This window comes from Pseudopodoces humilis, chromosome 4 (assembly GCF_049639895.1).
Source record: "Pseudopodoces humilis isolate 2021_Gansu_Grassland_sample_001 chromosome 4, ASM4963989v1, whole genome shotgun sequence".
Lineage (NCBI taxonomy): Eukaryota > Metazoa > Chordata > Aves > Passeriformes > Paridae > Pseudopodoces > Pseudopodoces humilis.
The window spans coordinates 2,053,675-2,079,630 of NC_142203.1; the positions used below are offsets into that span (position 1 = coordinate 2,053,675).

The following is a 25,956-nucleotide window of genomic DNA, read 5'->3' on the forward strand; positions in this document are numbered from 1 at the left end:
GGATATGTCTCACTGAACCAAAAAAATAATGGACATGAACCTACTGCAGATGATCCCACATGGAATTAGTCGCAAAAAAAGGGCAAAAAATCGTGAAGATGAAAACAAGGATAACGGCTGCTGCATATTTCCAAGTGTTACTGCTTCATGCTACTTCTCCTTCATAATAATTTGGGAAGAAAACCTTTAATAAGAAAATAATAAAGATAATAAAAATAATAACAAAATCCTAATAATTTGCAGTTTTAGCCTCCCAACAAACATGAACTGTGCACTTTTTTTCCAAGCCCCTATCACAGTGCTGCAGTTTGGGGAGCACCTGCAGGCAGCCTCATATGTTAATTGTTCCTATGCAAGCAAGATCTCTGATCTTCCAAGAGCAATGAATCCTTGAATAATTACTTTCTCATTTTGCTTTCTGCTTTCTCTGTATGGCTTGTTAAGCACACGTTCAGCCTACTTTCACCGATTTTCTTTCTGTTTTGCATTTTCTCAGATCACTCCAAACTGCAAAGGCTTGAAAGTTCATCTGAGGTGCATAGTGATAAATAAACTGGCACATGATAGTTTTTCCTAACTAATGTTTTTCTTCTATGAAGCCATTCTTCTGGAAAAAACAAACAAAAACAACACCCACACCAACAATATGAACAATTTTTTCCTGATTATGGTTGTTATGGACAAATAATATCACTATTTTTCAAAATAATTGTTGAGTATTTTGCATTGGGTGTTTTTGTTTGCTTTTTTTTGTTGTTGTTCATAGAAACTGGTAATTCAAAAATTATTTTTAGAGCAACAAAGCATCCTCATTAGTTGTGCTCAAATTAAAAAATAATAGTCACCTAGTTTTGACTAGTTAAAACTTCTTAATTGATAAAGAAATGGGTTAGACTAACTCTGTGTTCTAAATGAATGAATGATTGAAAATTAAGAGCCTGTGCCACCCTGCCATTGCTTCTCCTAATTCTTCAAAGGGCCTAAATTTAAGTTCACACATCTTGACCTTATTTAAATTGCATGAACACCCTAACATATCATTCTTTAAAATGAATTAATTAGTTAATTAATCAATTTTTTCTGAGTGTACAGGACCATTGATGCAATTTCTGCAGATTTAAGTGTCTTGAAGGGTCTGGGGCCTAATCCTGTCATCATTCCACTGAAGCACCAAAATTGAAATGTGTAAGATCTGGGCACAGGTGGCCCATGAGGAGAAGTCCCAGCCAACTTCCAAAAGAATGTCTAGGTTTTTAAACAACATGGCATTAACTTATGGATAATTAATTCTGTGACAGCCTGGTTAATATGTCTGTTAATCAGATCTATAGCTGCAAGTCCACAAATATATTTTTTTACAATAAAAAAACCCAAAAAACACAAACAAAAAAAACCCAACAAACAAAAATCCCCAACAAAAAAAAAAAAAAACCCAAACAAACCAACAAAAGAACAAACTAAATATGCCAACTAATTTTCAAAAACAGTGGACTTCAGGGATTGGGTTTTTTTAAATCAATAGTCCTGTAATACTTCTACAGGTAATCTTTAAGTGGCTTCCAATACAAAGAGAACAACAACATTTGATCAATATTAATGAGCAGAGGAATTCAATGGTATGGTTTCCAGGCATTTTTATCCATGTTCTTATAAAATAATGTCAGCAAGATTAATTGTGCACTCAAAGTAATAGATCTGTTCACTTTGCTGCTCTTTTGAGTCCTTCTTTGTTCAGTTCCAGGGGTATCAGCCAACATAATAAGCACAGTCCAAAATACATCATTCTATTATTCAATTGAAATCCCATGCTGTTTTTGAAAAAATATTGAAAGTTAACTTAAAGCGTAGCAGGTTTTAAATTTTAGATGTTCTTACTAAAACCTCTGAGACTTCATAGATGTATGAATCAAATAAATGCATCCTCAGCAGAGCTGCAAAGGGGCTCAAGGCAGAACCATGTTATCGGTTTTCTCCTTTGAAAAGTAGAGTCAACGAAAATTTCATAATAAAATCTTGTATCATGCCATACTGCAGTGAAAACTGCGTATTTGAGAGAAACCATGAGATTGTCTACAGAAGATAAAGCCAGGAAAGCAAGGAAACCAATTTAGTGATAGCCATCTGCCTCTAAAAATCCAGCATAGGCATTTGTTTTGCCAAATATAAAATCTGCTGATGCTTTGGTGGGAAAGACATTCAGAAATTACAGGGGATGTCATTAAACAAGAAATCAGTGTCAGCCCATCTTCATCATACAGCTGGATTCCCCAAATTCGAAAGTGTGCTAAAAAAGGTGATCAAAAATCAAAGCCCACCTTTTCCCACAAAGTCAATCTTAAGTGGGAAATATTAGAAATATGAGGAAAAAATAAAGAAAAAAATGTGTACTCCATGTTAAATAACTACATTTGTTACAAGTAAAATTAAGGAAAATGAAATACAAAATGTTAGCACTTTTGATGGTATCAATCCATTTTCTCTTCATATAGAAATAATATGAATTTTATGAAAATTATTAGATTAGATATTGACCTTAATATACATCAAGGCAAAGATACAAATCTAATTGCTCCATTTATTTTGTGGAGTATTACCGAAGTAGGATTAATATATAATCTTATTCTGATGATATAATAAGCTGCAAATCCCATCAAAACAAATATTGGGAGCTATCATCAAACTAATAAGAGGTATCAAATAGTTTTACTTCTTATTTTAAAGAAAAGTACTCTCCAGCTGCTTGCCTTTGTAGCATCAGCTTTTCCTAAGTTCCTCTTGGCTTTACACGAATGTCAAATCAGGTTTTTCCCCATCTGATAAACTGAGATCTTCATCAGAGATCTCTCACACAGTTTTAACGTCAGTAGCTGGAAGTTTTCCTTTGTCTTGTGTTTGGGTAATGCATGATACTTTTGCCAAAGCAAAATCTTCAAAATAAGCTGAGGCAGAGCTCACTTAGCAGGATCTCCTGTATTTTGAAATTAGTGTGTGCAAAGTGTCACAAACAACTTATCTTCACTTTAGGGGGAGGCAGGAATCAGCCTCCTTGCTGCAGGAGCTAGCAGAATGGCAAAAATGGTGAGGGAGTTAAGGATTATCACCTGAATTAGGATCAGTGCCCAGGGGATCCAATGTTCCACTGGCTCTGCTCAGCAGTTCCTGCAACCTCAGGACAAAGCTGAACCATCCCACCATGGAAATGAGCAAAAGTCTGCAGTAGGTATTTTAAAAATATTTGTAAAAAATATTGTAAAAAAAAAAAAAAATTGTAAAAATTGAGCTTAACTTTTCGAGTCTTTGTATTTGACATAATTTTCTAACTGACAGATGTTTTCTTCACACAGTTAAAAGTTTTACCACCATTATACACACAGATGATAGAGCGCTGTTCTTTCAGAAGTACATTGACCTTTTTCTTTCCTCATCCCCCTTTTAAAAACTCAAAATGGATTTTTGAAAGGTCTGCCCCTTCAAATGTGAGATTGCAGAATTCACACTCCAGCAGACAGAAATCCAAAGGATAACCTAATCCTATTTAAAAGGGACCATCTTCCACAGAGACACGCAGATGAGCATTCAAATTCATCAGGAATGTCCCTACAGGTTCTGACAGAGAACTGCTTTATTGCACAAAAAGGTCAGGAATGTAACAAAAGCTGGGGTCTCTGATCTTCCTCCCATTTACTGCTTTTAATTCAGTATTATTGTGAAGATTTTACCCAGCACAGAGACTGTTTTGGAATGTCCCCAGGTGCCTGCCTTGCAGTGCAGAGTTTGGGGACATCTGAGGAGCACGTTCCCAGCTGATGTGCTTGTGACCCTCTGAAAGCACTGCAATCACAAGAATGTCTTCCAGACAACATGCTCATTCTGCCACTAAAGTATGAATAATCAGCAGTAGTGAGCTAATATTTTGTAGTCCAGTATTTCCTCCTTCTTCCTCAGAAATTCTTTTTTTCTTTTTTTTTTTTTTTTTTTTTATTTTATTTGAAAGTAATTCTGTGTTAAAAATATACCTGAACATCTAAATGTTTTAGGGCCCAACTCTGGTTATGCTGGTGCATCATGACAAACTGATTATCAACTGATTATCATCAGTTAATGATGATGAACATAATAAAGATGCATTTTGAACTAACTCATCCCTCAAAGCTTCTGAAGTGTATCAAGAAATTCTTGTTTTTCCAGCAAACTCAAATATTCCCAAAGTAAAGATAAAAGGAAATAAACCAAACCACAACAGCTCCTTCCTATCCTTTCCTATTTTTTATTTTTTTATTTTCTAATTTTTATTTTTATTTTTTTTATTTTTATCTTTTTTTAATTTTTATTTTCTATTCTTTTATTTTTTTTTTTTTTTTTTTAATTTATCTATTCCTTTTTGAATTTTCTGCTGTTGCTTCTATTTCACTGTTAGGATACAAATGTACTTTGAATCAACAAATCTGTATTGATCTACACCTTGCTTTTTGTTTGGTTATTTCAACCTGAAAATGATAAGCACTGCAGAACATCATTCACAGTTCATGTGGGATATTGATAACAATAACTGATTGCTGCATGTTAATGCAGGAAAGCAGAAAAAGTAATTAGATGACACACACTGTCATCTCATGAACATTCCCAAAATACCAACTTTTGGGGGAAAAAAAAAATTTAAAAAAACCTGTTCAGCCTGGCTCGTAAGTGAATTAGTAGTGTATTAGATTCTATCTGGCTATATATTCATTATAAACTAATGGCAGAAATCCAGACTTAATTGCAGTGTGATTAAATATTTATCTTGTTTTTAATGCAGCAAATGGAGTGTGCTGATTATAATGATCAAGGTGTCTCCATCTGGATGCAGAAAAAGATAAAGTTCAGCCCCTGAGTGCAAAATGTTTTTGGGTCATTTATACACATTTCCCTCCAATTCTGTTCCATAGAAATCTTCTACAGGGAAGAAATTTAACCTGATTGTCCAGCCCTTTCCCAACCTTTTTTGAGCTGAATAGATGGAATATTTTCTGAAAAGATGCAATTTATTCTTGATGGATATACAGTGCCTTTCCTTAAGAGTCTTAAACTTCTCACCCAAGCCTTTGATGACAAATTATACCCAAATTTGATGCATGGTGAGTGTAGTGGGCACTGTAGTGATTTTACAGAGGGTGAGACATAAAAATACTCTAAAAGCTGGGGAAAGTGTTCAATGCACTACATGACATTTTCCTCAAGTCTTCTTCCATTATTTCTCTTCATATTCCTCAGCTTACAAGGCTAAGAACTTTCTTTGCCAATTTTCACTGTTGATTTTCACCTCTTTGTACCCTTTGCCACCTAAATATGCGTTTCTGAATCATGCCCACAGTATTCTTCCCCCACCAGCTCTCCCAAAATCCTCCTTTGACAAGAGTTAATGTGAGATCTGGTCTGCATCTTTGCATCACCTTTCACAGGAGGATTTTATCTTCCCAGAGAACACCTGATCAGTTTACAGAAAATACATTTTCAAGGTCTTTTCCTCCTCCTCCTTTAACTTTCCACCCAGGCAGCTGTTTTTCAAAATCATTGCTGTTTTTCTCATAGATGATCCTTTTCCTGTCACTAACTTCTCCCACTCTTCCTGACCCAGGTGTGGCATCCTCTTTGCCCCACTCCTTTTTTGATTTACTTTGTCTCATTAAAACCAGATTAATTTTCCAACTTACACTTGAAATATTTTCCAAATTTATTTTTCAGTTGATTCTGGTTTACATCAAATAGAAAAAAAAAAAACCAAAAAAACCCTCTGCAAACAGAATCATTTTGTAAAAACTCTGCTGAAGGACTGCAGACTTGAATTTTTAATGCTAAAATATTTGGAGAAATATCAGATTTCAGTTGGGATGTCTGGAAGATTTAGTTCAAAAGTGCAGTCCTGACAAGGTTCATGTCTACAGATTCTGCATTAAAATAAACTCAACAAATCCATTTTCTGCATGGTTGGAACAAATCCATGTCTGTGTTTACTGCACTGGTAATGGCCTAAGTAAAACAGAGCCAGCAATAAAGAAACTGTATATTGTTTGGTACCTAATGCAGAAGCTCACTTGCAATTGGGATTTCTGTGCAACAGTGTTATTTTTATCATCGTAATTCTTGTCATCATATATGAAGGTGTCATTTTGCATTGTTTCACTGCACTTTAAACTGCCAATGATCAGGATTTCTCATCCTTTTTTGTGTCTGTAACTGGAAAATGGGGGGAAAAAAACCCTTCAATGATGATGTGAACCTTAATTATAACAGCAAATAGAATAAATCCAGTTAGTCCTCTTGCTGAGGATTCCAGTGGGAACTAAAAAATGCTACAGCCTAAACTTAGGCTATTCATATTTGTGAGTCAGGTCCTAATTACTAGTCTTGCATTAATGACACAGAAACAGCAGAAGAGAACCTCAGAGGGTGGTTATCCTCAGGACATGAAATATTATTAAAAAGTGATGAAAGAGAATCAGTAAATGTGAAATATATATAGTCCAAACAGGCATAAAGTTGTTCACAGCAGAAACCAGGGGAAATAGACAAGAGTTACACACCAGTCATTTATTTTCCTGAGGATGTAGGACAGAGGAAATATATCCTTTCCTCTTCCACTTTTTTTCCCCAAGATGCCATCAAACGCTGCTATTTCCATGCAAAAAAACCCCAACCCTAAATCCCATTGAATTCCAGATCCTGTCACTGTTCTCCAGCTCTTTCTCCTGTCCTAGCTAGATCATTCTTCTCTTTTTTCTCTTCACCTCCCACTCCTGCTCCACACTGGTGTTTTTGTCAGCCCAGAAACCTACAGTGACAGAGAATCCCAGCTTAAAATCACAGCCCATGTTTGCAGTCAGGAGCCTTCAGTTTGGAAGACGCAGAGCAGGATCACTCAGGATCTTCTTCCTCTGCACCAGCTGCTTCCACAGCACAAATACAAATTAATTGATTGTGATTAATGCGGTTCACATGAAGTCATTTGCATCTGGGTGGAAGTACTGGCTTACTTTGGTGGTTAATGGTGGTAACACTGGTTAAAGGTGGCACAGCAACACTGCAGGTTGGTGTTTTCTGATAAGCAAAGCTTTAACTTTAAATTCCTGCTTGTGCCATTACACACAATGAAATAGTTTGTAATAAATAATGTGTTCAAGTACAGCTCTCAGCACAGGTAAATTTTGCCTTCCAGGGCTGGGGCTTGAGCTGCAGCACTCCCCAGGGAAATAATTTATTTCTTTAGGGAATTGCATGGCAGACTTCCACTGGCCCTATAGCTCTTAAAAATCCAAATGAGATTAAAGTGATAAAAATATGTCACTGCTTATTGAAGGTCCTCCAGGTACACTTATGGCCAAAAACACATGTGATACAGGGCTTTGACACTTTTATCAATTTATCAAATCAGTGTAATTGATGAGAACCCCCAATTAGAAGTAAATTTAATGAGGTAATCCCCCCGCTCCTTCTTTTGGCCTCACACTGAATAAACTGTAGAATTGTACAATAGTATTCTACAAAGGTACAAATATGTGAAAAAAAAACATATAAGAAGCAAAAATCTTTTGGCCTCAAAGCCACAGAGCCTTTCCTGGTGTCCACACAGGTTGCTCACCAGACACATCCAACTGTGTGACTTAAACAGTTTGAGGCAAAAAACTTGTTTTTAATTCCTTAGGATGTTATATCACATAGCCTGTATTGTGCTAGAAAAACTTGAGATGAAAACAAGACCTGATGAGAAATACATTGCTTTACATGTTCTCTCCCCACCCCTGCTCATGGGAGGTTAGAGCAGAGCACACACCTGGCAGGATGTTTGGTTTGTATTTTGTTTAAAAAAAAAAAAAAAAGCCCAGTGTTACTGCTTTGCAGGAAAACAAACACAGAAAAAAATATTTTGTCATTTAGGAGGCTGGATTAAAACAATAAAATTGAGACATTTTTGGTTAACATGAAAAGATACTGAAATACTCTCTCTCCTTCCCTTAGTGTATATTAATAAATAAACTGTTCTGCAGTTTGAACGGGATGAAATTCTGTCGAAAAGTCGAAACTAATGAAATTCATGAATAACTGTAACACTGACTTGTAATATTACTGTAGAGTGCTAATTCATGCTTTGTTAAAATACAGTGCTGCAGGCAAATTGAATACATAAATCTCTACCCACACCTTTTTGTTCTTGGGCTGTGCCTTCTTCATTGTATCTGTTGTAGCCATTCCAATAAAACTTCAGGGATCCCAATACATTTCTCAGGTTATTTTCAAACTATATAAAGGCAGAGTTCATGTTAATGTTTTTTTAGTAATAGACAGCTGGACATTCATGGGAGAACGTTGCAATTAAAATTAAAATTGTGTTCACCATTGGAGCGTATTGCAATTTCATAATTGTTATTTTTATACCAACAGTTGTAACACAGCCACCAATCCCATGGCAGCCAGAGGAAGTTGTGTCTTGAATAAGGACTGGACTGGGAAATCTTTTTGCCTTTTACTTATCTTCAGCCACTCTGATAATTTGCATTTAGCATTTCATTGCTTTACACCACTATGGGTCTTATGAAAATGTCTTTGCCACGATTTCGCTTTGAAGTCACGTGGCATTTATTTGTAAAGAAGACTACTGGAGACAACAGTTTTATATAAATGAAAAAATAGAGAGAAAGGAAAAAATACAAAAATACTTGTTTCCAAAATAATTTTTAAACTACTAAAAATGTATATATATGATTACTCAATACGTAGGCAGCTGAATTCCACATATCATCCTTTCATCAAACCTAATAACAAACATTCATGGTCTCAGGTAAAGCACAATTTATCATAAAGACTTCCAGCAGAAAAAGGTAAAATGCATTTTAATTGCATTAGCAAAACTTCAAAATAATATACAATAAAAAAAAAGAATCTATTCCATTTCTAAGACAAAAAAATGTAGGGAGGTCTTGGCTCTTGCAAAGAGTCATTGCCATATGGAAAGTCAATATAGGAGTAAAAATGATGTGAATGAAGTGGTACATATTTTTTACTGCAAGAAATCATCAAAGAAGTGGCTGCATGTGTGCACAAATCCCCATGGTCCTGTCTGAGTGAACTCACTCAAGACTTTGCTTGATACTTCCATGCCCCTAAAGCAATTTATACTCTCTTTATGATAAGAAATACATCTGAATTTTACCTGTTACGTTGCTCACAGTGATACAACTTAAAGAGGGATGTTTAGTCTTGACCAATATTAATGACAAGCAACATTTCACCAGTTATTAAAATAGTAAGGCCAAATCTTCCTTCAACATTTTTTTTTCTCTTTTCAAGCTATGACAGACTTAAAGATCTCAAAATACAAGATACAAATCTTTCCCTGATTTTGCAGACAGCCTCAAGGGAGGCTGAATTTTACAGAAGCACCAAATTCTCTCAGTTCAGACATGCCCTCTCTACTTTGCCACCTGCCAGAGAGCTTTCCTTGGCACTTCCTCCATGCTTTCATTAGCAGCCATCTAACCCGCTTAAACTGTTTTTTTAACACTCTGATATAATAAAATATTAGTTACTGAAAAGATGTGTTTGTAAGATTTAATATTTTCTTCCAAGAGTCAGAATAGATTTTGTGTTGATTTTCTTGTTTTTTGCTAAAAAAGAGCTATTGATAAAAAAATTAATTAATATCATGACAAGAGATATGGAATTATAGAAAAAGATCCTAAGACCACAAACATTCAAGGTACGTTATTGAATGTATCATTAAAGGTTTTCCTTGCATGATTCCATATATTAACTTATTTAAAAATTTGTAGTGATTATGCAATATAGGCAATTCCAAGAGTGTTATTAGAAAGTGATATTTTCCGTTCATCCTGCTGATTAATATCAGAGCATGGGGATTTTATTAATAATAATCACTTACAGTGGCAGTTTGTTGTTATTTTAGTACTAAAATATTGAGATTTCCTTCTTTTCCTTCTCTTGCTTATTTTAACCCAACAGCTGGACAGCTTTCAATACTTAAACTTTCCCATTTCTTTCTAACTGATTATTTTTTTTCTATTGTTTCTTTATTTATTGATTTTATTGTATTTCCAATTTAAGTCCTTCCTGGTACCTTTTTCAAACATGACACTGGAGCGCTGCAGTCATGCCAAGGGTACTTTCAGGACTCACATTGGTTAAATTGGCTGAGAATCTACAAATATTACATTAAAATAATCAGGAAGAAGAGTGTATAGCTTCCACCTGAATATCACTGGATTTCAGGAAGCCTCACCACAGCCACTCTTGTTTGTTGTATATTGAATTATTTGCGCCCTGGTCTTCAGCATCTTGTACCAGTGCAGTTTTAAATGGATCTAGATTTTTTTAGCCTGAAAAACTTTGAGGCACAGAACATTTAATGTGTTAAATATATGTTGTGGAAAAAGATAGCATAGAATATTAAAATGAAGAAAAATTATAAAAAGAAGAAATCAACAGCTTTACAGAAGGTGAGGGCCTGGAAACCTGAGGAGAGAAGTCATAAATGTGTGTGTACTCATATATGTATAGACACCAAATTCCAGGTTCACTTGTGGTTCTTCCTGTGGAAACCAGAAAAAGGGTTTTATTAAATGAAGACTTTATTCTCAATTTATAGCCAAACACATTCCTATACATCTACATGTAGAGAAAAAACATCAATAGCTTTTTTTTAATAGCTTTAAAAGCTTTTTTGTCTTTATTTTTAATATCTGACTGGGAATACTTTTCTGTATTATATATATATATGTATATATGTATATCTATATATATCTGTATTATATATATCTGACTGGAAGACTTTTCCTCTACAAGTTAAAGTTTGTTTTCTTCAACTGCTGAGTTAAATTCAAAGACTGAGTTAAATTGGACCCTTCCCTCTTGAAGAGGAAACAGGGTGGGGTGACATCTACCCATTCTGTTGCTGATCTTCTGCCCAAAAATAAGGTTACAGAACAAACTGTGTTGGCTCAGTTTGGTGTCAAATGCACAGCTGCTAAAACAGGCATTGACAACACATAATCCACCACTCAAACCTTACAATAATGAATAATATTTGGGTTGTCTGCATGGATTGTCATCCATGAAAAATATACTTAGCCTCTTTAAATGCACACTTGTTTAATGCTCTTTAACTTTGCTGTCTTGTACTGTCTTTGAACAGGAGCAGCTTTCCTACAAATGGGTCATTATTCAACATGGTTTTTGCCTCCTGAATTGATGTGCAATACAGAGCCTTGGCAACTGAAAGTCACTTAAATTTGCACTGTAAAGGAGTGAAATTCTTTCCTCAGTGTTCTTTATGTTTTCACAGTCAGTCCAGTGCTCTAAAAGTGGTCATAAGACTGTTTAAATCCAAAGTAAGCATAAAGTAAGGCTCCTAGTGATGCTATTTTTTGGTTAGAGTCCTTTTTTCATGGGGCTTGTTAACCTGCTTCTAAATCCTCAACCAACCACTAATCCTGCTTGGTTTGCTTTCATTAGTTTTTGCTTCTTTTTATTTCACCTTCCATGTACCTAATAACAGGATGGGAACCTTTAGTAAAACGTGATCCCAGTATTTTACCAGAGGAGACAATTCCTTCATCTTCACTCCAACTTCCTATGCACATTCCCACAAATTCCTCTTCCAGGATGGATCAAGGAGCTGAATGAAGTGAGCACTGACTCTGTCAGGAAAACTGCATTATGGATGAGGCACTTCCAGCTGGAGCAGCCTCCTGATGGAGCTCCGCAGGAGCTGTGCAGTGCTAGCACAAGCACAAAGGAGAGCACAAAGGTGTGCTGGAAGAGGGAGCCAGAAATGTGTGAAGGAAACAACCCTTGCAACAGCAGCCAACCCCGTGCAGATCATCCCACAGCTGCCTTTCGGCATCCCTGCCTTCAGACCCACTCCCTCTGTGCCCATGCTCAACTCGTCAGTCCCAGATTTTTGCCTGTCAGCTTCCTTCCCCGAGAATTTCCTGTCTGGGTTTTCAGCACTTCTTGGATGAAAATCTCTCCTTTCAGCAGAGGATTTTGTCAACTCTTCTCTGTCATGTTTAGCCTTGTCACAGAATCCCAGAATCAGTGGGGTTGGGAAAAACCTCCAAGAGCAGGAGTCCAACCTGTGACCGATCCCTGAGTTGTCAAACCAACCGGAGCACCCAGTGCCACATCCGTCCTTGAAGTGGTTCACTTCCAAAACATTGTGTCTCCCCCCAAAAAGGTGCTTTTTTTGCACAATTCTCCTGTGTTTCAGCTCTGCTGGTCAGTACTGAGGACTCAAGGAGCAGCAGGGTCCACTGAGATCCCTACAGCAACAAGAACAGCAGCTAATTCATCTTCTCGTTCCTTCTCCATCTTCAGAGGTTGAAGAAGTAAATACCAAATAATAATCTTTGGGGTTTTTTTATTCACTTCTCTTAGCTGGTCAGAGCTAGAGCTAGCCCTGCCCCTTTTGTCTGTCCTGGCAAGGACTAGACACCTGCAAAACCTCTTTTTGGGGAGCACCACTTCCCAGATGGGAACAGCTGCTCCTGTGTGGAGCCACCCTATTGACACAGAGCAGGTACCAAGAGATTGTGAGTTCATCTGGTTTCATGGAATCATGGAATTTGGGCTGGAAGGGACTTGAAATATCACCCACTGCCACCCCCTGCCATGGGAAGGGACACCTTCCTCTAAACCAGGTTTCCCAGACCCCCATCCAACCTAGCCTAGATCTGAGCTGAGCTCAGTCTGAGGCAGGTGCCCGGCATGAAAATCTTCACCTGGGAAAACTTCTGCCCCAAAATTCAGGTAAGAAAGGGAAAAGCAGACAGAAGGAAAAGTTCATGGCATAACTCAATATCTAGTTTAGAGGATACCATGTGATCTCCCACTTTATTATTTTTTATTTGTACACTGGGATGAATATTGTATAACCACCACAAATACCACTCTCTGAAACTATGCAGATTATGCAAAAATGCCCATGTATGAGTTTCTCAAGCAGCTGCCAGCACTGCGGGCTAATTTCAAACTCCTAGATCCCTTTTTTTTGTCAATCTTGAAAAGAAGTGAGTGATTTTGCCAAACTGTGTTATTTTTATGATATACATGGACGGACAGTCGCTAAGGGATAGGCTAAAAATACTAATTAATTTTCATTCCTGACCTAAGCAAGATTTCCAGCTTTTAAATGTGACAGGCTACTCTAATAGCCTTCAGTGCCACCTGGCATCCAGAACTATTTTTACTGCATAAGCCTCATTTCCATCAGAATGGGGTTCAATATGACCTTTATATAATTTTCTGGTATAGTCTATATTTTGCTTGGAATAGATGGAAAAGCAATTAGCAAGCTAGCTCCAGGCACTGGAAAAAAATAAGATATGCAGTTTGAGAAGAGGAAAAAAAAAAGGAATTGCTACAAATGCGTAAACCAAGTTCAGCAAGACAGTAAATCTGTGGTACAGTCCCTGGGGGAATGGCAAATCCTTTCCCTTAGAATAATTCTGAAAGATGATTTTCCTCTTTGAAATGTGTGAAATGGAAGAGCTTTGCACACCACAGCAAAATCACTGTGGCCCCAAACACAGCCTGGGAGCTGTCACACAACCACAGCTCCAGATCCTGCTCTGCAGTGGGCAGGAAATCTTTGAGAAGTGACCAGACACATCCTTGATGCTCAGAGGAGGATTAAACATGATTTTATTTTGAAAGTTTCATTTCAATAACTTCAAATAAATAAATAAAAAGAAAAATCCCGTTTGGTTTCTCTTTCCTGATCATCACACAGTCATTGAATTGTTTGGATTGGAAGGGACCAAAAAAATCATCCAGGTCCAAAACTCATGGTAGTAACCATTGAAGAAGGTACTTTTAAATTTATTTTTATTTTTTTAATTTTTATTTTTATTTTATTTTAATTTTAATTTTAATTTTTATTTTTATCTTTATCTTTATTTTTATTTTCAATCAATAAAAGCCATTATTGTCAAGGAGAAGAGAGACCTTTTGTGAAATCCAGTTTCAAACCCACACCAGTTAATTACTTTAAGGACAAACAAGTGGTGTAGTTATTATATAAGGCTACAAGGACAATTTTCATGTAAATATGAATGCCAGTACGATCTCAAATGTTTTCCATTTCAAGTCTTAGTCTCATTCTCTGAGAACCAGGGACATGTGCCCAGCACTTCAACCTCACCTGTCCTGTGATGAGCAGGGCAGCACCTCGTGGTAAAAGCATTTTGTGACATGAAGCAGGGAAAGATAAGGAAAAACTGATTACAGTATCCTTATGTCTAAGAAAATACCTAGCTAATATTTGAATTATAGAATTATAGGCTGGTTTGGGTCGGGGGGGGGGAACTTAAAACCCATCCAGTGCCATCCCTGACACAGCAGGGACACCTCCCACTGTCCCAGGTACTCCCAGCCCCTGCCAGGGAACAATTCCTGCCCAAAATCCCATCCAAATCTACCCGTCTTTAAGCTAAATTAAAATTATTTTAAACTGTCTAAGACTGGTGCCAAATGGAAACCTCCTACTTCTCACTTTACGTGGTTATGAAAAATCAAAACAATGAAAATTTGATATTTTGAATATCAAACTAATATTAAACTGGTACGTGTGAAAACCTGGGATTTTAATAATAATAATATGTCTGGTGTTTTAAAACCATAAAAAATGACAATCCAGTAATTTTTTAAAATGGAAAAATATTAAAACTGAGAAAACTAATTATTTTATAACTTTTCTGTAATACAAATTTCATTGTTGTTTGGAGTGTTTTTTAAGTTCTGCATGTCTTATGAACAATTATATATCTGAGGATCCAATAATTCCATCAGAAATACTCTCCTAAGAATCGTCAAGGCTATGCCAAGCAAGTCAGCTTTGAAATATCTATTGACCAAAATAATTTATATTACCTTTAATTGTTCATCTTTTAAAATCTATTTTCTTTCTCTAAATATTTTTCTTCTTTTTCTATTTTTTTTTTTCTGTGAATGCAAACACCAAGGCAATATGTTTTGGTGTCCCTCTTTAAAAAGTTTTTTTTAAATACAGGAGATTCAGGGAAGAAAACAAGCAGCAGAGAAACCTGGAATTCTCCTAGCAGAAACAAATCAAAGCATGCAGCATGTGCTTTGATTTTTATTCTGAAATTTAGATTTCAGGTGTTGATTGACACCAGGCTCCTAGAGTAAGAATAATGTAAACTCCTAATAGTTTCAGATGTCTATTTCTCATGACTTTTTGATATATGTAAATATTATGTCTTGTACAACTTTCATCCTGGAACTTGTGCTCTTCCATTCCAATTATTTTCTAAAATTCCATTAATTTCCTTTAAGGAAATAAACTTAGTTTTATAAATTTTACATCAAACGTCTCTTTCATTTGATATGGCATTTTCAACTTTTATTCACCCTAAAAAGTAAATTTTCCCTCCCATGTTACTTACTTCTTTAGGGAAACCATGCTAAAATAACTTTTGTATAATCTGAAATTCTAAATAAAGAGGGAACAGATTAGATACCACATGGAATTTTGCAATTTTGCAATAAATACATTAATATTTGCAATTCAATAAAATTTTCCAGGGGAAAATAATAGATACATAAATATTCAATGCAGCTTGCATACTCTGCAACAAGGTTGTTGAAGGGATTATTTTTTAGTAATGTCTTTGAAGAAGGAGGCCCTGTCATGTAGGGAATCTTTAAATTTCTACAACACCTAAACTTAATTAAGACAATAGCAAAACTCACACTGCAGAAGAGCTTTTATTGCCATGAAACCCTAAATGTGTTTGCATATGTTATACAGATGGAATGCAAAGGCCAAAATGCCAGTTTCCTAAAGCATTTGGTTAAATACCGAAAAACAAAAAAATAAAAAATTAAAAAATAAAATAAAAATAAAATAAAATTAATAAAATTAAAAATAAAAAGAAAAAAATGAAAATGAAAATGAAAATAAAAATAAAAAAACATGAAAATTAAAATGAAAAATAAAATTAAAAATAAAAAATAAATCAGAGGCAAGGAATGGCTCCAGTTAAGTGACAGTCTCAAAGGAGAGATCATCTTATTACTTAGCCAAAATCACTGTGTAGAGACAAGTGAACAAACTGCTGTGTGCTATGTTGTACTCTGTCTCATCAGCTCTTGGAACCTGATATATATAATAATAATAATATATAATATATAATCATATAAAAATAATATTAATATATTATAATTATTGTGTATTATATAGTATCATTATTGTATAATAAAATTCTAGCATATTATAATATTTATATGTTCTTAATACATAATAATTATATAATATAATATTTTAATATAAATAGATATTTTAGATAATAAAATATTTTATTAGCTTTTGTTTTAAATAAGTCACGAATAATGAAGAAAGATGGCGAAGTGACTCAAACCGGAGTTTAGATGTCCACAGTGACACAAATTCACAGGTATTTAACTGTGAAAAGAAAAAAGAGACCTAGAAAAATGCTTACCCAGAGGCATTGCTAAGGAAAAATTTTTAAAACTGTGAGGAGTATCTGGAAAAACTCCTTGGTTTATCTTTGTTTATAAAGCAACTTGGGTAAGAAACAACAGGCAATAATTAGAGTTCATTAGTCTGAAGCTTTCTGAAACTGAAGGAAAACCAGTGAAACATTATTTCCATAGCTACAGAGAGATAACTACAGGGCAGTTATTATTACAGGATTATTAATCTTATTAATAATAAAATATAATAATAATTAAATAATTAATTAAATGAATAAATAAATAAATAAAATTAAATAAACTTACTGGTTACAACGCTCAAATTAAAATTTTAGTGACTTTCCTTCTACAAGATTCCTCACATATGGCATTGCCAGAGCAGCTAGACCCAATCCCAAAAAAGCAGTGGGAAATAGCAGTGTTTCATCCCTTTGGTTAAACAGTAAAGGAAATTTTAATTTTGGTCCTGATCACAGGTCAATTAAAAGTTTCTAATTCTCATAAAATGTTGAAGTAATGTTTATAGTCTTCATAAAAGTATTAGATGCACTTTCTCCTACCTCATGTTCTTTCATAAATGAAGGCATTTGTTGGAAAAATTCTATGTGTATGAATAAAGATTAGATAAATTTCATGAACTGGAGGGAACTTGCTGCACTTTTTTTGTGGAAAAGAGCAAAATCTGTTATTGGATAAAACTGCCTCTGCCAGGCACATGCCATTGGAAGGCTCTAGGTGAGTGCAGGAGTTTTGAATGCAGTTCCTATCTATTTTTCTGCACCCCTGCCCCTTCCAAACTGCACAACTGCATTCCTAGCCTGAGGGAGGGGACTCTGATTTAAGCAGAACCTGCATTTTTACAAATGCCACTACAATCTGAGAAATAAGCTGTATTAAAACAACGCTGTAAGAGCGCAGAACTAACCTCTTACTTTCAAAACAGCAACATCTGGTCATATCTTACAGCAAAATCAATAGAAACTGTAACTTGTGGAGCATCTGAAGAGCTAGCATTGCTTCCAAGGTTTTAAGATAGAAATTAATGTTAGGTTGCATTTTATACATGGATTTTTCCCTTTGTATAAATCCTATCTTTAGTGCAGCCCACGTGGCTGTGTTATAAATTCCACTTCCCTCCACCTGACCATTCTCAGTTGATGCAGCTTGGCCAGATCACAATTAGGGGCTCTCACAGGAACAGCAGTGGTGCTCAAAGAGGGAGGCCATGTCTTCAGGAGATACTCTAAAAAAAAATGGATTTAAACCATTTCCCTACAGGGAAAAAGGCTGGGGGTTTTGTTCTTTCCTGTGTAAAACAAAATCCTTTTCTAACTAACGTTTCTAGTGAAGGGCTGCAGGAGGTTTCTGCTAAAACACTTTCCTTGAAAGCTTCAAGACTGACAGATCTCTCAAGAAATGGGGAGTTGAAAGTTGATGTTTTGTAATTACAATGCATAGTCCATGAGGGGTTTGTGACTACTCCACGGTTTTTCCCCAAATTCCTCTTTTTTTCTCCCTTTTTGCAGTGTTATTCCCCATCTCAGTCCTGCTTCCTGCTCATTTTGCTGCTACATTAGTGTTTAAAACTCCCTTTTGCTTCTTTCTGTATTCAGTCCTAGTCTTAACTACTCTCCCTCTCTCACATTCTGCTCTTGGCTTTGTTCTCTGTCCTTTCATTTATTATTCTCTGCTGTATCCTAATTACTTATATTGCTCCCAAGTTGTAGGTTAGCGTTGTAAACAGTGTTCAATCCTTCCTTGCCATCTTCCTCTCTTCATTCACTTTCCTCACCTTTTCTCTTTTGCTCCTCTGGAGACCTTTCCTTCTTTTAACAAGCCACTATAAAGTGATTCCCCATTTATTTGATGTTTTAGCTCGCTGAGTTTGTACAACTCAGTGCCATTTCAAATATGTTAGGCTGCTCAGTGGCATTCTTCTCTGGTACACTGTCTTCTTTTTTCTTTAAATACTCCCCAGCTAATGGATTGCCAATTAATTAGAAATAGTTAATCTCCTCAATAAAATAAACACGATGCGTTTGTGCCTCTTTGGGAGCTCCTAAACTAATTTTTATGACTGTGATGGTAACCATTCTCACTGCTTGGCAGCTTGTCAATGGAAATAAAAGTTTGCTGAGCAGATACCCAAGCCATCCTTTGGAGAATGTTTTCTTTGATCAGGATGCTTCTGCATCTGCTGCCTCTCTTTTCCCTTCCTTCACTGCTTGTTCCCAGGTCTTTAAAGGATGTCAGTTTTGGGAAATCATCCAGGTGACTGAGTTTTGCCAGCATAAAGACAGAGAAAAATCTAACATTAAAAGAAAAACAACTGATTTCCCCCCCCCCCCCTCAGGTCCTGATTGACTCATTTTGTTATCTGAAGCTGGATGTGCCAGCTTAAGCATGGAACAAGGAAGGAACATGCCACTGATATTTTTAAATTCTACAGGAATATTATGTTTCCTACTGACTCCAAGTTGAGGGGAAAAAAGGAAAAAAGAAGGGGGAACAGACAGAAGAGGGTAGATCCCAACTATGATATGTCTATTTACCAAGTTACACACAAAATGAAACAGGCTAAAATGATTTTAGTAGAGGTAGCTCTCAAGAAATGGTTACCACAATGCAGATGTAATGTAAATAATTCATACCTGCTGAAGTTGGGTCCTCTTCAATGGAGGCTGTGCAAAAGGGTGTCAGGAGTGGGGAGGGAGGCAGGGACAGGGAATGGGAAGAGGAAGGAAGGGAAAGAGAGAGAGAAAGAGAAAAAAATACAAATGAAGAAAGCCATGTAATGCTAATGGCTGTGTTATTTACATTTTCTTAATATAAATGCAATTAGATATAACAAAAGCCTTTATTCTCATAATCCTCCACCCCTTCTGTTGGATTCAGTTTCTTCCCAGCCTGGTGGGAACTGCTGACTCTGGAACTGAGCAGTTGGGCAGCTTTGGGGTGGGCTGTGTGTGTGTCTGTCAGGGACACAGCACTGGGCTCTCCATTCCAGATGTTTATTTTTCTGGGAAAAGCAAAAAAAAAAAAATAATCCTGTCTTCACCTCTCCCTTTTGTTGACAGATAACCATCAAATTGCCTTAAGTCACCATCAAAAAGCACTGATGGCTCTGGACTATCTATTTCCCTCACATTCAAAAGAGGGAAACAGACATATTCCCAGCAAAAGTGCATTTTAAAAGTACATCAGTGACCTAGTTCTTTCCCTTCTTTTAGTCAGTGTGGTTTATATACACATGCATCACAAAAACAGTCTCTTCACAGCCTTGAACATCTTTTGGATGACAGCAAAAGCTGAATTCAAGTGTTTCTCACTTGGATACTGTAAAAGAACCTAGACATGAGAGAACTCTCCATAAACGTGATATAGAGGCCCTCCTGAGATATTAAACACGTGAATCCATACTTTCACTTTTTCTCTTTTAATGACTGCCTGCTGCCAGCTGAAATGGAAGCTCCTCCTGTTTTGATTTCTTGCAGAACCAGTTCAAACAACACTCCCTCAGCCATGGCAGGCATTGATCCATCCCCACAGAGCTTGCACATGGCATGGGTAAAAATTTCAAACATCTCCTCAAAGACCACCACCACGTTTGGTTAACTGAATTTATTTTTATTTTTTTTTTTTATTTCCTCTTTTGCTATCACCCCGTGTTTTATTCAGGGAGGAACTGGGAGAGGAGCAGCTTCCCTGTTTTTTGTGGCAAGAAATTGTCAACAGACACCAAGTGCAATTGAGAGAGGCCACAAACCTCGGTTAATTCAGCAGAATATTCTGTATGCAGAAGTATGTGACAACCACACATCAGTTATTCCTAATTGCAGAGGAGCATGGTGTCCTTTTGGGGACTGTCAAATGTAATCGAGAGGAAATAATGAATTACTCTCTCAAGCACCAGCCAACCATCTTGTCTCTAACCACAGTCCTTGGAGGTAAACAGGTGATTTTTATTTCTAAAGTTTTTGGTGTTCAGATAAGCCCTGAGGAAGGCTACACAGAAACAACATAACTTTATGTTAGACATAATTTAAAATGGCCTAAACATGGTACTTCTGCAGCTCCTCATCTAATGTCTGAATGTGTGCTTCAAAACAGGATTAATCCGTTATGCAGTGTAGAGGTGTGGAGATCACATCAACCTTTGAAGATGGTTTTTTACTACTTAAATTTAAATAAAATGTGCTTGTGGTAGTAGGGGATTTCGAGGCAATGAAAGGAAAGAGGGAAGATAGCATCCCACTGCTTTTAATTTGAGCTAATCTGCTGAATCTTTAATTTAACAGCATGACAGCTGATTATAAACACACACACACACAAAACCCCCAAAAAACCAAAGAAACCAACTGACCAATAAAAAAATAAAAAAGGCCAAAGAATGCTGCTCCCCCAAACCCCATAAAAACAACAACAATCCCTGAAACCAGAATATTTGGAACATTTAAATCTTAGAGAGAAAGAATCTGTAGTAAAATCTGAAGTAGACAAACAAACTGCAAATTAAGCCAATAAAGTAGGTTGCAATTTCTCAAGGTACCAGTGGAAGAGACAACTACACAGACAGAAGAGAACATGAAAGCTGGAAGTCAGAATTTTACAAATGCCCCAAATCCATATTTGCTTCCAGCTCTACTGCTGCTTGAATGAGAAATAATTCAAAGAGCCGGAGACTCTGCTCTAAAACTGGTAGAACAAAATTGTCCAATTATACAAGGAATATTTATTCCAGTAGCCATTTCCTTCAGACTGCTATTTGAATAATATTCTGAGACTTAATTATGGGGATGAATAGCAGCATTAGCAATTCAAAGCTGGATTCTGTTATTGCTCTGGTGGTTGTTTCAGAGGGACCACTCTGCACTTAGGTACACATCTAAATAAAACAGGATAGCTGAACCTCAGCTGAATATATCACTCAGATGCCAGGATGGCTACGCCAATAATGTTATTTTTCTGTTTGCTCAATTAATTTTGGCTATTTGATTGCTGGTTTAAGCTCATCCAGGAATAGACTATGTTCTTTTCTTGTCTCAGTTAGAGTTACTGAGAACTGCTTTTGCAAAAAAAGACCTAATTCTTCTTGTCAATACTGTGTTTCTTAATCCTAGACAGAAATTAAAGATGAGTATTAAAAGTGGAGGTGAAAATGCACTTATGAACTTGTTCACAATTCATACAGACTTCTAGAAAACAATTAAATTAACTTAACCTTTTGATTTTTGTGACAGGATATTTTTACCTCCCTTTAGATTAATAAACCGTGCTTAAAAAAAGCCAGCCTTCAGTAAGATTTTGAGTGCTCAAAGAATATATCTACTTTTGCTTTATCACACCAGCTCAAATGCAATATCAGCACTCTGCTTTCCACTTCTTAAGGAAATGCACTAAATTACCACACCAAAAATTTCCTACATTACACCACCTTTTTTTTTTTTTTTTTTTTCCCATCAGCAGTGATTTAAAACACTTAGCTATTTTAAAAATCTCTTTATATAGTGACTCATGCTCGGGGTAATGATCTGTAATTTACTCTTTGCTTGTTTCAGAGGAGTGGGGAGGGAGTAAGAAGGAGTTGCCTTGCTCAGCTGGTGACTCACTGCTGTGGGTGGTGGGTCCCCATCAGCCTGGCTTCTGACTCCCACTCAACAAAACTTAACAAAAAAAAACAAAATAAAAGGCCCCCAAAAAAGTCACAGACATCCCCAAGTCATGGTCTGATAACAGCACTAAAGCTGTGAATTACTCTAGAGCTTTAAAGCATGTTCCACAGCACATTTCTTCCCCTTTCAGTGCACCATTGACAAAATTTAATAAGATATACAGCAGGAGAAATGTTGGATTTTATCTTCTTTGTAAAAAAAAAACCAAATCTGATGTTCACTTGGGAAAACTTAATTTTGTTTTGCTTAGGGGTGAATAATGCTGCATGGCATAAGTGGGATTAAGAAAAAAAAAACCCCAAGAAGACAGGGGCAGGTTTGGAAAGCCTGTACCAGGATACATTTCATCCTACATTGGCTTAGGAGAGATAATGCAGAAAGGCAGTGCTTGGATAATATCTGAATATCTATGCAAAACTCCTGATTATTTCTGTTACAATGGCAGAAACCTTGACAGGTGTGGGGGAAAAAAAAAAAGTGAATTTTGGAGCATAAATATCTCAGTTTAGACAGATCCAGTCTAACAGCCTGCTATGCTACCTTATATCTTATGACACATTACACCAGCTTTGCATTACATTAAAGCTTGTGTTAAGTTAATATTAATGTGAAATATTTTTTTCAACATTCAAATAAAATGTAAGACTCACATACAAAAGAGTAGACCTAGATTTGTACATGGAATTATCCCTATGGAAAATCCGTGCAAGAGGTCCAAAGAATTATCCAAAGGAACAGTAAGCTCCAAGAGCAAATAACATTTTTCTGAATGCGACATCAAAAATAAATTATATTCTGCTCAGCATCAAATCTCAGGGGTCTGAGAGGACCTGCATGCAAGGAAGACTGACTGACTTCCCAAAATCTCAGCTGTAGTCATTAAGAATGTGATTTTAATGCTACAGATGTTTCACTGAAAACATGTGCCTGAGAATCCTGTCTCTTCCATCTCTCCACATCTGACAGAATTCAGCATCCACAGGCCCTTGGAGCAGCATTTGCTTCCTTCAGCTGGCCAAGCTGTTTTTGCAGTCTTTCATGAGAAAAACTAAACAAAACAAAAACCAAAATTAAAAAAAAAAATACCAAAAAACCAAAAAAACACCAAAAATAAGAAACCCAAACAAACTAAAAAAACCCCACAAAACCAAAACACAAACAAAAAAAACCCCAAAAACAAACAAACAAACAAACCACAAAAAACAAACAAAAAACCCCCAAAAAACCTCACACAAACAAAAAAAAAAACAAACCACCCCAAACCACCCCCAAAAAACAAAAACTGCAACAAACATCCTGAAGAAACAGATAAAAAAGGGAAAGCAGAACAAAGAGAAATGAACAAAAACCAAGCCAGAAGGAAGACACCAGGCCCCCCACCAGTGCATGGCAGAGATAACTCTCCATGAGCTGATGAAACTCTGCTTGGGTGACAGATGTTCGATGGAAAACAAATATATTAATTAAGAAACCCTAAAAATGGCCCTTGGCGCTTAGTGGAGAAGATGTATCACTTTTCACAGGTTTACATCGATTTAAACAGTTAAAACCTATGAAAAACTTGCTCTCTCTTCATTGTTTTTTTCTCAAGAAAAATAAATTCTAATAAAAAAGTGGTTGTCTGAGCTAAATGCCATGTATTATTAAAATCTAGGATACCAGTGTCTTAAAATGACAGTCTTAGAAAAAGGCATCTAATTAATTCTCACTTTTTTTACCAATCACCAAGGCCATCAGTGCTGACTGAGAACATGTTTAAATATCAAATAAAAAATTTATTTAGGTGAAATACTACATTTTGCAGAAGACAGGATTAGGTAATGATTGTTTTGGGGGGGGTTTGTTTTGTAAGTGCCTTCACATTTGCACCTCTCTGGAGCAAGGCAGGAGAGCCCTGGTATTTGGCAGCATAATCCTTGTGGAAAAGAGTGTAAAGAAATTAAGTTTTAAAGCAGTTCTTGAGTTCTTAGTCAGCTCCAGCTCTTGCCAAGGATTGCACCGCTGCCAAAGGCACAACACTACTGAAAGTTGTAATTCTGAAACCAGGAGTAGTCTGCCAGGGCTTGAAATATCACCCAGTTTTACACACATGCACGATGCCCCACGCACTTTTGAGAATATGTGAATATTCCAGAAGAGCAGAAAATGTAATGAGAAGGTGTCCCTGGCATAAATAAAAATATAATAATAATATAAATATATGATAAAAAAAAAATCACGAAAAATATAAAAATACAAAAATATAAAAATACCAAAATATAAAAATATAAAAATATAAAAATAATATAAAAGTAAGTGTGCTTGAAAAGGTAAAATTAGGTAAGGTTTCAAACCAGTGTGCAAAAGTCTTTGCTTCTTTAGGTGTCAAAGAGCACTCTCCAGCAACCAAATGAAAAATCTGAAAACAAAATGCTAAAAAAAGGCTGTAAAATACAGTTATAGAAGGAGGCACCTTCCAGCACCTGTTGCTGAGGATAAACCTACCTGGGAAATCCCCATAGTCACAGATAGAAAGCTTTGTCTTTCAAGCCAAACAATTTCATTCTTTTGTATTTCAATCACTTGCCCGAAGCTGTTTCGGTTTTTTATGTGTTTTAAGGGAAATTTTACTACCTGTTCTTATGTGAAGGTGGAATTTTAAATTCTAAATTTTAAATCTTAAATTTTAAAATTTCATCACACACCACACTGCAAAATAATAATGGTGTTAATACTTTTTATTATATGGCTATTCTCCCACCTGGGGGATGAAAAAAAAACCAAAAAAGCACAATAAAAGCCCACTCAGATGTTCAGGGAGTGTTTGCTGGCTCTGGACTGGCAAAGGAGGCTGGATTAGGTCTCTCCATGTGGTTTTTTATCTGTACCACACTTGAAAACATTCAATGCGCAACATCCAACAGCATAAAAAAGTATTCAGAAGGCAATAAATAAAAAATGCCCCAAACAGATGAGAAAATAGCAGCTAAGACAAATAAACACCAACTCTGTTCAGTCCTGTAATATCAGACACTAACCTTAATGCTTGAGCTTCCTGTGGCAGAATTTGCCATTTTTAACCCCAAAATAACTTCAACCAGCTGTCCTGTGGCCAGGTAATTGCACCCAGACTCTCCACGTGCTGGCAAGGTGAATAAATACCCAGGAAACCCCAGAGGCCTTCAAACCCTAAAATTTCAGGCTAAATATGAATCCTGCAAATTGCAGTGATTTCCCACTTTGTGAGTTTTGGCAAATTTGTTGTGGCAGCTGCAAAGATTGTGCTGCCATCCCTTCCAGGCAATGAAGCTGTACAAACCAGCAGGCAGAAAATGTCATAAAAGCATTAAGATTGGGCAACACCTCTTAAAGCAGCGAGCCACTAATATTAAATTAAATATTACATTAATATTAAATTAAATATTAAAAGTCTTTAGTTTGAAATGAGACAGAAAGGATTCAATAGCCACAGTTTCGTAGAAAATGCATAAAATTATTTGTTGTTAAATAAATGCATTTGTTTAATGAATAAAACTGCACAGGATCAGGGGGAGTTCTTGGTGCAAATAACTGGCTTCATGATAGGTTCTGCAAAAGAATTAACTGGGTTTATATATATATATATATATATATATATATATATATATATATATATATATATATTTATTTATATTTATTCACATATAAGTCTATAGTGCCCTGTTGAGCATGACTGGGGGCTGGCATTCTGCTTGAATAAAAACTTCCACACAACACCATCTCCATCACAGCAAACCTGAGCTCTAAATTGCATAAA

The 25,956-nt window shown here is 36.1% G+C and overlaps 1 protein-coding gene across 1 annotated transcript in view; it reads right to left on the reverse strand.

Moving 5' to 3' along the window:
- EDIL3 (EGF like and discoidin domains 3) overlaps window positions 1-25,956 on the reverse strand; it is a 231,014-nt gene that overhangs the window by 116,939 nt on the left and 88,119 nt on the right. Inside the window, exon 3 of the mRNA XM_088054435.1 lies at window positions 19,161-19,190. Coding sequence (XP_087910561.1) covers window positions 19,161-19,190 — 30 coding nt within the window. The remainder of the gene's footprint in view (window positions 1-19,160; window positions 19,191-25,956) is intronic.